Source organism: Rana temporaria, chromosome 8, assembly GCF_905171775.1.
Source record: "Rana temporaria chromosome 8, aRanTem1.1, whole genome shotgun sequence".
Lineage (NCBI taxonomy): Eukaryota > Metazoa > Chordata > Amphibia > Anura > Ranidae > Rana > Rana temporaria.
This window is the reverse complement of record NC_053496.1, coordinates 171,634,550-171,646,223: the sequence shown is the minus strand read 5'-3', so window position 1 is coordinate 171,646,223 and position 11,674 is coordinate 171,634,550. Positions and strand designations below refer to the sequence as shown.

Below are 11,674 nucleotides of genomic sequence, written 5' to 3'. Positions count from 1 at the left end.
ACGGGCACGGAGCGGGGGGAGAGAAGACGAGCATGGGGGAAAGATGGGCACGGGTGGGGGGGAAATACAGCACGGGGGAGAAGACTTGCAACTCCCCTTTCAGCCCAGGTATCAGGTGAGGCATCAGAGCATTTCCCCCGAGTACAAGTACTCTGGGAAATGCTCGGTATCGAGACATCCCTACTTCCTACCTCATGTGATTGTGTCAGGGAATCCCCGTAAGACGTCTGTCGCATAGATGTGCGCACGCGCATAGGTTTTCCCATAGAACGGCGCATACCGCGTGCGCTTAATTCCTCTTGGCGCCAGACGGCCTATTTAACCGTTTTCCGCACGCAGATATACGTCTGCAGAATGGCACATGCAGGCAAAAGGTCGTATATATAAATCCCCTTTAAGAAGCGGTTGTTGCGGGGCGCGGGCCTGCCGCGATCTCCGTGATCCCGTGCCCCCCGGGTTCCGTGGACTCGATCGCTGCGAGCATACCCGCGATCGTCTCACGAAGAGATAGCATGGGGAGATGTCAGTGTAAACACAACATCGCCCCGTTCTGCCTAGTGACACCGTCACTCATCGTGTTCCTTGTCATCGGGAACAACGATCAGTGACGTGTCACAGCAAGCCACGCCCCCCCTACAGTAAGAATCACTCCTAAAGGGAACACTTAACCCCTACAGCGCCACCTAGTGGTTAACCCCTTCACTGCCAGTGTCATTTTCACAGTAATCAGTGCATTTCTATAGCACTGATCGCTGTAAAAATGACAATGGTCCCAAAAATGTGTCAAAAGTGTCCTAAGTGTCCGCCATAATGTCGCAATACCGATAAAAAAAATTGTACCTTTACAACCCCTTTAAAGCAGCCAACAAAGGGGGAGGAGGTAGGAACATTATTACAACTTTTGTTCTTTTATCTTAAAAATACGATATAAAGTTTTGACGGGAAACAAAAAAAATCAGCACTGCGTCTCTCGGCTGGCGTGCGAGGAGTGTCCCCTCTGGTGCAAACGGAGGTGGGAGCTGCTGGTGAAGCACTTCTCGCAGTCGGGACAAGAATAAGGCCGCTCCCCGGTGTGAGTCCGCTGGTGGCAGATCAAGCCAGACTTCTGGGTGAAGGACTTCCCGCACTCCGAGCACAGGTACGGCTTTTCTCCCGAGTGGATCCTCTGGTGGACGGTCAGGTTGGTCCTCTTGGTGAAACTCTTCCCGCACTCGGAACAAGGGTAAGGCCGCAGGCCGCTGTGGGTCTGCTGGTGGCTGATCAGCACCGACTTCTGATTGAAGGACTTGCCGCACTCGGAACACACGTACGGCTTCTCCCCGGAGTGGATCCGCTGGTGGACGGTCAGGTTCGTGCTCTTGGAAAAGCTTTTCTGGCACTCGGCGCATCTGAAGGTCTTGGACTCGGCGCCGGGTGACGGCGGCTGGGATAAAGTGGCCGGTTGAGCATTTCTTTTGTGTCCGTCCCCAGGCGGGTCGCCACCTTCTTCTTCTTGGCGCGGAGTCCATAGTGTTGAGTACGTGTGCCTAATCCTCTCTGAAGGGCGCCCTTCGTCTTCTGAAAACAATTCCTCTTTAATACGACAGGCTATGTAGTCCAACCCAAGATCTTCGCTGCCAGACTCCTCCTTGATACAAATGTGTCTCTCGGAGTCGAAGATGCTTCTATTTTGCGGCGCGTCCTCCCCAATCTTCGCGGGCGGTTGGAGGTTTCTATGGGTCCAACAGTCTCCATCGGAAAGGTCTTCCTTGGAGGAAGGTTCTTCCTTGACGTTGTCCATCTCGATACTAATTCCTCCATCCAAGAGACACTCTTCTTCATTAGAGTCGGTGTCCTTCTTTATATCCTCGGTGGTCTCGGTTCTTTCGGATGAGTCTGCTGGGAAAAAAAATAGAAATTAGGTTACAGCAGGCCTCGACAAAATCCGGGCGCCAGGTCGCAATTGGGACAAGAAATTGTGACCTGGCGCCCGGTGGTAATTGAGGCCGCAAAGCCGCGGCCTCAATTACCGGCTTTCACGGGCCCGCCGCGCGATCGTGGCGGGCCCGCGACGGCCGGTAATCTAGCCCGCGGCTTTGCAGCCTTGTGAAGGCCCAAGCTGCCTTCTGTGACCTGGCGCCATCTGGTGGTGGCCGTTGGCATTACAAGTAAAACAGCAGTTAAAGGGCCAGATTCACGTAGCGCAGCGGATCTATAGATCCGCTCGTTCTACGTGAATTAAGATCCGCTCCGGCAAGTTTGGGAGGCAAGTGGCTAATTCACAAACAACTTACCTCCAAACTTGCGACGGCGGATCCTAACCCCCCCGGCGGAATTCAAATTCCGCGGCTAGGGGGAGTGTACTATTTAAATCAGGCGCGTTCCCGCACCGATTTAAATGCGCAGGCGCCGTCCGCGAAATTTCCCGGCGTGCATTGCTCCCACTGACGTCGCTAGGACGTCAGTGGTTGCGACGCTTACGTAAACGACGTCCGTCCGTATTCGAGAACGACTTACGCAAACGACGTTAAAAAATTTAAATTCGACGCGGGAACGCCGGCTATACTTAACATTGGCTGCGCCTGATAAAAGAAGGGGTAAGTATACGCCGGGAAAGCCGCTACGGAAACGTCGTAAGAAGACTGCGTCGGGTCCGCGTACGTTCGTGAATTTGCGTATCTCGCTGATTTACATATTATTTATCGTAAATCAGCGGGAACGCCCCCCGGCGCCATTTTTAAATTGAAAAAAAGATCCGACAGTGTAACACAGTGTAACACTGTCGGATCTTAGCCATATCTATGCGTAACTGATTCTATGAATCAGGCGCATAGATAGGACCAGTGTAAGTCAGAGATACGATGGTGTATCTGTAGATAATACACCGTCGTATCTCTTTGTGAATCTGGCCCCTAATGTGTGTTTTTTTTTTTTTTTACTATTTTCACTGCCATCTCCTTCCCTCTAATTAGAACCCCCCAAACATTACGTATATTTTTTTATTCTAACACCCTAGAGCAGGGATATGCAATTAGCGGACCTCCAGCTGTCGCAAAACTACAAGTCCCATCATGCCTCTGGGTGTCATGCTTGTGGCTGTCAGAGTCTCGCTATGCCTCATGGGAATTGTAGTTCTGCAACAGCTGGAGGTCCGCTAATTGCATATCCCTGCCCTAGAGAATAAAATGGCGATCGTTGCAATACTTTCTGTCACGCCGTATTTGCGCAGCGGTCTTACAAGCGCACATTTTTTGGGAAAAAATTACACTTTTTTAACCACTTAAGCCCCGGGCCTGTTTTCCAGATTCGGTGTTTACGAGACTAAAAAATTTTTTTTTGCTAGAAAATTACTTAAAACCCCCAAACATTATATATATTTTTTTCTAACACCCTAGAGAATAAAATGGCGATCATTGCAATACTTTCTGTCACGCTGTATTTGCGCAGCAGTCTTACAAGCGCACTTTTTTGGGGAAAAAATACACTTTTTTTAATAAAAAAAAAAAAAAGACAACAGTAAAGTTATCCCCATTTTTTTTTTATATTATGAAAGATAATGTTAAGCCGAGTAAATTCATACCCAACATGTCACGCTTCAAAATTGCGCCCGCTCGTGGAATGCCGACAAACTTTTACCCTTTAAAATCTCCATAGGCGATGTTTAAAAAAATCTACAGGTTGCATGTTTTGAGTTACAGAGGAGGTCTAGGGCTAGAATTATTGCTCTCACTCTACCAATCGCGGCGATACCTCACATGTGTGGTTTGAACACCATTTACATATGCGGGCGCTGCTCACGTATGTGTTCGCTTCTGCGCGCGAGCTTGGCGGGACGGGGCGCGTTTTCTGGCTCCTAACTTTTTTAGCTGGCTCCTAGATTCCAAGCAAATTTGTCAAACCCTGGGTTACAGAATTATTGACATCGTCACGTATTATTTATGATGTAGCTCACGGGTGCTCAACCTGTGGCCTTCAAGCTGTTACGGAACTACAAGTCCCATGAGGCATTGCAAGTGGCTGACAGTTACAAGCATGACACCCAAAGGCAGAGGTATGATGGGATTTGTAGTTCCGTAACAGCTGGGGGCCACAGGTTGAGCACCCACGATGTAGCTGGTCTCATCAATGTGCCCTTTCATAGGAAGTCTACAGCCATTTCAGTAATACAGGGGAACCTCGGATTGCGAGTAACGAGCGTTTCGCACTACCAGCGCTGCATTTTCAAAAATCCTAACTCGGTTTCCGAGTGTTGTCTCGCAAATGAGCAAAATCCAGGCCAAAGCGGTGTGCAGTACCGCGTTTGGCCTGAGGTGGGGGTGGCACCGGAGCCGTAGCCAATCGGCGCCGTTCGGAGATGCTAGCTAGCATGCTTGACGAGGAGTTGACCAGCTGATCTCATTAGCACACACCCTGCATCATCTGCCCTCGGCTCTGTCATGACCTGAAGTCTGTCCAGGAAGTAAGGCAGAAGTAATGGAGAAGTGGATTTAACCACTTCAATACCAGGCACCCCCTTCCTGCCCAAGCCAAATTTTCAGCCTTCAGTTTTGTCGCTTTTTAAATGAGAATTGCGCGGTCGTGCTACACTGTACCCAAACAGGGTATTTTTTGCATTTTGTTCCCACAAATAGATTTTTATTGGTGGTTTTTGATCACCTCTGCGGTTTTTATTTTTTGCTAAACAAACTAAAAAAGACCAAAAATTTAGGAGAAAAAAAAAAGTTTTAATTTTGTTTCTGTTATACAATTTTGTAAATCAGTAAATTTTATCCTTCACTGATGGGCACTGATAAGGTGGCACCAATGAGGTGGCACTGATAGGCAGCACTGATAGGCAGCACTGGTGGTCATTGATAGACGGAACTGATGGACACTCATGGGTGGCACTGGTGGGCACTGAAAGGCTGCACTGATGGGTACTGATAGGCGGTGACTTGTCCTCAATGTTCCCCTAACGGTGAAGTTCCTTCAATGACTGCGCAGGCGCAAACTTCCCGACGGAAATCTCTGAACCTCACCCGGCATCCAGGCTCATTCTTTAACATCACCGTGGATTGGAGGATGTTAAAAAAAGAGCCAGGAGCGGAGCGAGCCGTCCGGCCACTTACCTCGAAATCCACGTCGCCCTGGATGCCGGCCGCGGTTCGGAGATTTTCTGTCAGCAAGTTTGCGCCTGCGCAGTCCTTGAAGGAACTTTCCCGATAGCTGGAACCATCTCAGCACATCAGCTTGCGCATGCTCTGGAACTTCCACGATAGCCGGAACCAGCACGGCAGATCAGCGGCACTGCTGAGTACTGATAGGTATCACTGATGGCAGTGGCAAACATTGGGGATGGGCAATGATTGGCAGCTGCCTGGGCACTGATTGGCATTTCCCTGGTGGTCTAGGGGGCATACCTGGTGGTCTAGGGGGGCATACCTGGTGGTCCAGTGTGATGGCCATCCCTGGTGGTCCTAGCAGCATCCTGGGTGGGCATCTGAGGGGGGGCTGTGCTAATAAACAATCAGCACAGACCCCCCTTGCCAGGAGAGCAGCCGATCGGCTCTTATCCACTCGCGTCTGACGCAAGTGAGGAAAAGCCGATCAACGGCTCTTCCTGTTTCCATTGTGATCAGCCGTGATTGAACGCGGCTGATCACGTGGTAAAGAGCCTCCGACGCCCCCTCGCTGCTGCTGCTGTGATTTGACACAGCACAAGGTGATCAGTGGGTGTCGGTGATCAGCGAGGAGAGACACAGAATGGAGCTCTGCCTATGTAAACAAGGCAGAGCTCCGTTCTGACAAACGGGGGTAAGGGATGAATTTTGTGTCCCTGGGGCAGGGAATAAAATCACATAGTAAACACAAACACTGGCTAGGCACACATTTAGCCCTTTGAACCCCCTACATGTTTAACCCCTTCCCAGCCAGTGTCATTAGCACAGTGACAGTGCATATTTTTAGCGCTGATCACTGTCTTAGTGTCACTGGTTCCTGCAAAGAGTCACTTAGTGTCAGAGGGCCAGATTCACAAAAGAGATACTCCGTCGTATCTCTGTTTCTATCTATGCGACTGCTTCATAGAATCAGTTACACATAGATATCCAGAAGATCCGACATGTGTAATAGTTTTACACTGTCGGATCTTAAGATGCAGTACCGCGGCCGCCGCTGGGGGGAGTTTGCGTCGTAAACCAGCGTCGGGTATGCAAATTAGGAGTTACGGCGATCCACAACGGATTTTCGCGTTCGCTACGTCGCTGCTAGTCTAGTTTCCCGTCGCAAAGTTAGTCGTCGTTTTAGGTGCCCTAACTTTAGTCAGCAAACGTATTGCTGTCTAAAGTATGGCCGTCGTTCCCGCGTCGAAATTTAAAAATCAACGTCGTTTGCGTAAGCCGTCCGGGAATACGGAATTACGCTACGCACGTCGCCTTTTTGAAAAAATGACGTCACGGCGCGCAAAGCACGGCGGGAGTTAAGAAACGGAGCATGCGCAGTAGTTCCGGCGCGGGAGCGCGCCTAATTTAAATGGCTCACGCCCATTTGAATTGGCCCTCCTTGCGCCGGAGGCCGCCGGCGTAGACGTTAGACGTTGCTGATCACCGCCATTACCAGTATAACAAAATAAACTAGAAAATGCATTCCCTGAGGAAAATGCGAGTGGGAATGCTGAATTGCTGAGCCCGCACCAAAGCCATTCACCATAACCACTACACTATCTTTAGGACACACAGCTCCTTTCTCTATCTGCAAAGTAGAGAGTATGCTGACTTCCTGGTCGCCCCTCCCCCCTCAAGAGGTTTCCCCTCCCCCCAGGTCAGTGAGGAGGAATATTGCACTGAGGTAGAAAGCTATTTATGGAAAGAAATTCCATTACAAACGCCTTTTAATTCACAGACCAATACATTAATTACGCCTCCAAACAAAACGTAATAAATCCACAACCGTACATGCGATCGATACAGCGACTTCACCGTTTGAAAGACACGGCCCTTGTGAACGCAGCGATATGAAATTTATGTTGATAAACTTAAAATTGTGGCCATGCCAGCGATTTAGAAAAGAGCGTCTTTGTGTGTTTGCAGGATTTTTTTTTAGACTTTTTAACATGACGGTCAATGGGAGGGCGTTTGAGGCACTTGTCCTTTAGAAGCTCCTGGAACTAAAAGTCAAATGCCTATCGCAAAACTGATCACATTGCCTGAAACCAGACAAGCATACCTACGTTTTGATATATAAATTGTGTATGACAAGTAGATCGTGTGGGCGTGAGAGCAATTTGTTCCCCCTTTTTTTAAAGATAATATTTTTTGTGGATGATCTCCACTCTAAAGGTCACATGACACACTCTAAACCTGCTCCATAGGATTACATTATAACCGATAAAAAAATCACTAAACGTAAATTGCGTTTTCACAAAAACCGTAAAAGATATCAATCTAAAAAGTCATGTTTGGATAGCTGAATATTTTGTGACCGCTTTAAAGTTTGTTTGGTGTCTGTAAGTGAAAGTATGAAGTAGCTGAAACTTTTGGCAGAACGTGTGTTTTGAAGCAGGAAAAAGGATGTTCTCATTGACTTCAATGTTAAAAAAAAGTGTCTAAAAGCTTAATATTTTAAAAAGTATAAATAGTACAAAAAAACTTGAAGAAGTCCCATCGTTAGCTGAATGAGATGCACATTTTAAAAGTTCAATGGTCTCAATAGCTGAAAGTATGCAGAAGTTACGCAGAGCCAAAAAACGTACGGAATAAAATTAAAATTAAAATTAAGAAGAAGAATAATAAAAAACGAATATCAATACTGGGAATGCTTATTAAAGCATTCCCACTAATAAATACAAATTCTAGTCTATATACACACACACACCATAGTCTATAGACGCTATAACTTTTGTGCAAACCAATTAATATACGCTTATTGGGATTCTTTACCAAAAATATGTAGCAGGATCCATATCGGCCTAAACTGATGAAGAAATTTGATTTTTTTTTTTATTGGTTGTGTTTTATAGCAAAAAGTAAAAAAATATTGTTGTTTTTTTCAAAATTGTCGCTCTTTTTTTGTTTATAGTGCAAACAATAAACCCGCAGAGGTGATCAAATACCACCAAAAGAAAGCTCTATTTGTGGGAAAAAAAGGACATACATTTAATTTGGGCACAACGTCGCACGACCGCGCAATTGTCAGTTAAAGTAATGCAGTGCCGTATAGTTAAAAAATTTCCTGGTCAGGAAAGGTGGGGGGGGAGGGGGGGTCAAGTGGTCAAACTTCCCTATTGAAGGGTTAAGTTGCCTGTGGATGGTGCCAAGTCAGCAGGGTGACCCTACTTTTCGTACAGACTGGGTCTATGGAGGTAAGGAGGAGCTCTGGCGTGTTCGCATGCTACACATGCAGAGCCCGCCAGGAAGTGAGCACGGCGCTGCGCTAATCACAGCCAGGGAGACATTGTCCCGATGCTCGGCTGCAGGGATCGGGAAATGTCTCCCTGGCTGTGATTAGCGCAGCGCCGTGCTCACTTCCTGGCGGGCTCTGCATGTGTAGCATGCGAACACGCCAGAGCTCATCCTTATTCGGGAGGAACCCTGTGCCATATTGGATGTTGTTATATATCTAGAGGTCGACCGATATATCGGCCAATATTTGGCCATTTTTGATAAATCGGCGCCGCTATACCCTCGAAATTGCCACGGGATTCGGCCGCTAGCGGTGCAGTATTAACCCCCGCTAGCGGCCAATAAAGGGTTAATACCGCCCACAATGCGCCTCAGCAGAGGCGCATTGGGGGCAGTATTACCGCGGTTTCCCATTGTTTTAAATTGGAAGGAGTGGTGAAGGAGCGGTATACACACCGCTCCAAAGATGATGCTTGCAGGACATTTTTTTCTCTCCTGCCAGCGCATCGCCTCAGTGTGAAAGCCCTCAGGCTTTCACATTGAGAAGGCTGGGCAGGAGTTTTTCAGGCGGTATTTAGGTGCTATTTTTAGCGCTGTACCGCCTGAAAATCTCCTCAGTGTGAAAGGGGTCTTACAGTTACACTCGGCTCAGTGTGAAACCTGCCAATGCCACCTGTCAGTGCCAGTGCCACCGACAATCAGTGCCATCTGTCAGTGTCACCTGCCAGTGCCAACCGCCTCCGCCAATCAGTGCCACCAGCCAGTGCCACCTGCCAGTGCCAAGCAGTTCCAAGTGCCACCTGCCAGTGCCATCTGTCAGTTCCAAACCAGTGCTACCTGATAGTGCCTATCAGTGCCATCTGTCAGTGCCACCAACCAGTGCCAATAGTGCCATCTGTCAGTTCCAAACCAGTGCCACCTGCCAGTTCCAAACCAGTGCCATCTGTACTGAGGACATCAAGTGTGTACTAGAGTGACTGGAGCAAGCAGGAAGAAGTGGAGTGCGTGAGTTTTTTTTATTTTTTAAACAGCATCATATATCGGCCGCCCAATTTCTAAATATCCAGAGAAAAACCCATATCGCTCGACCTCTATCTATATCCCTCCCTGAATAGAGATAATAAAAAAAAAAAAAAAAAAAAAAAAAAAGAACGGTATCGTACCTGCCTGGAGGTTCTGGAGATTCTCCATCATGATATCCTGCTGGTGACATTCGGATTCTCTTAAAACCCCCTAAAAAAAAAAAATACAGAAGACACCTTATAGGAACCTGACACACACAATGATACCGTCACCATCCAGACACATCCCTTGTCTGTTACTGGATAATGTCCCAGAATTCCCGGCACCGCTCACCTCTCCTGCCAGCAGATCAATGATCTTCTGGGTCACTTCTACAATCTTCTTGTTGTTGTATCTCTCAGTTGTCAAGGAGGGAGGTGGGGGTCCTTTTCTGGGACTCTGCGTCCTGATCCACCCTTTGGTTATCGTTGGATACATTCCTTGTAAGAGACCCTCAATAGTCGCCATCTTCACCGCGGCATATTTCTAAACAAGAGAAAACCCAGGAAATGTGTGACAGATGTCACGTGACCTCCCAGAACCCTCCTCACCTCTCCGGTCAGGTCTGTGTTTTATTAATAGAGATAAGAGTGATGTCATGTGACCTCCCAGAATCCTCCTCACCTCTCCGGTCAGGTCTGTGTTTTATTAATAGAGATAAGAGTGATGTCATGTGACCTCCCAGAATCCTCCTCACCTCTCCGGTCAGCTCTGTGTTTTATTAATAGAGATAAGAGCGATGTCATGTGACCTCCCAGAATCCTCCTCACCTCTCCGGTCAGGTCTGTGTTTTATTAATAGAGATAAGAGAGATGTCATGTGACCTCCCAGAATCCTCCTCACCTCTCCGGTCAGCTCTGTGTTTTATTATTAGAGATAAGAGTGATGTCATGTGACCTCCCAGAACCCTCCTCACCTCTCCGGTCAGGTCTGTGTTTTATTAATAGAGATAAGAGAGATGTCATGTGACCTCCCAGAACCCTCCTCACCTCTCCGGTCAGGTCTGTGTTTTATTAATAGAGATAAGAGTGATGTCATGTGACCTCCCAGAATCCTCCTCACCTCTCCGGTCAGGTCTGTGTTTTATTAATAGAGATAAGAGTGGTGTCATGTGACCTCCCAGAATCCTCCTCACCTCTCCGGTCAGGTCTGTGTTTTATTAATAGAGATAAGAGTGATGTCATGTGACCTCCCAGAATCCTCCTCACCTCTCCAGTCAGGTCTGTGTTTTATTAATAGAGATAAGAGTGGTGTCATGTGACCTCCCAGAATCCTCCTCACCTCTCCGGTCAGCAGGTAGACGATCTCCAGGGTGAGGTCTAAGATGGTCTCGGTCATGTGACCCCGGTCCTCCTCCATCCTCTGCGGATCGCTCGGCGCCGTTTGTTGTCCACGGGTGCGGCTCACACCTTTTTAGAAGGTTGACAACCTGGAAAATAATAAGGATAAATAAATAAATCTCTGTGATGTTCAGGTTTATATCACATTTGTGTCCCATACATCCAAAAACCACATTGCAATCATAATAAATACTCCCAGGCTGTGCAATATATAAAATACAAGCCATACAGAGGCAGTATATAAAATACAAGCCATACAGAGGCAGTATATAAAATACAAGCCATACAGAGGCAATATATAAAATACAAGCCATACAGAGGCAGTATATAAAATACAAGCCATACAGAACACACTCCCACTTCCTCACAGTCAGTTAGCTGCTATTTACTCTCCAGTCCCCTTCAACTCCAGGATTAGCTCTACCCACTTCCGCTTCCATGTGAAACTTCCGCTTGTGCTCCACCACACTTCCGGGTTTTGCGTTCCACCTGCTGGTTTGAGTTTCATACGTCACAATGTTGTTGTTCTGCGCTGCCATCTAGCGGTGAACATTCATAAACTGCACGCTGTTTCTCTATCAGGCTTCTAGCGAGGACTCGCTCGCCCCCTGGTGTCCATGCGTGAGAACTGCAGGTGATCATAGGCACATTGCCATAGAACACTAATAACACCTTCTCCAGGTTTCTTCCCTTCACTAATGTTCATCCCAAAGCTGAATAGAGCTAATGGAGATTTTTATTATTTTTTTATATTGGTCTTTTTTCAACCTCACCAATTACGCAACTATGAAAATGTATAAGAGCACCGAGTCACAGCACACCGCTCCTGTATATATCTCATGCACTGAGCAGATATGTATTTAAAGACGAAGTCTACTATTTACAGAAAAATATTAAATTCAGATATATTTGGAG

At 47.4% G+C, this 11,674-nt stretch overlaps 1 protein-coding gene across 3 annotated transcripts; it reads right to left on the bottom strand.

The window, feature by feature from the left end:
* Window positions 1-788: 788 nt before the first annotated feature.
* On the bottom strand, window positions 789-11,452 carry LOC120909392 (oocyte zinc finger protein XlCOF7.1-like). 3 transcript variants are annotated; one of them, XM_040321154.1, is made up of 5 exons: window positions 11,105-11,452; window positions 10,701-10,848; window positions 9,714-9,905; window positions 9,521-9,590; window positions 789-1,878 (listed from the first exon to the last, which is right to left on the bottom strand). In XM_040321154.1, exons 2-5 carry the CDS (start codon window positions 10,776-10,778, stop codon window positions 956-958), a joined length of 1,263 nt encoding a protein of 420 aa, XP_040177088.1. In that variant the 5' UTR covers window positions 10,779-10,848; window positions 11,105-11,452; the 3' UTR covers window positions 789-955. The 3 variants fall into 3 exon arrangements, with proteins under 3 accessions (XP_040177088.1, XP_040177090.1, XP_040177089.1); XM_040321156.1 differs by having other exon boundaries at window positions 11,128-11,452; XM_040321155.1 differs by having other exon boundaries at window positions 10,701-11,452.
* Window positions 11,453-11,674: the final 222 nt, after the last annotated feature.

Excerpts from the sequence above, each read along its gene's own strand:
- LOC120909392 (XM_040321155.1), bottom strand. The coding sequence starts at position 10,778 with ATGGAGGAGGACCGGGGTCACATGACCGAGACCATCTTAGACCTCACC. Across the intron at positions 9,591-9,713 it reads TTGATCTGCTGGCAGGAGAG|GGGGTTTTAAGAGAATCCGA; the intron begins GTGAGCGGTGCC and ends TTTTTTTTTTAG. Across the intron at positions 1,879-9,520 it reads TCTCCAGAACCTCCAGGCAG|CAGACTCATCCGAAAGAACC; the intron begins GTACGATACCGT and ends TTTTTTTCCCAG.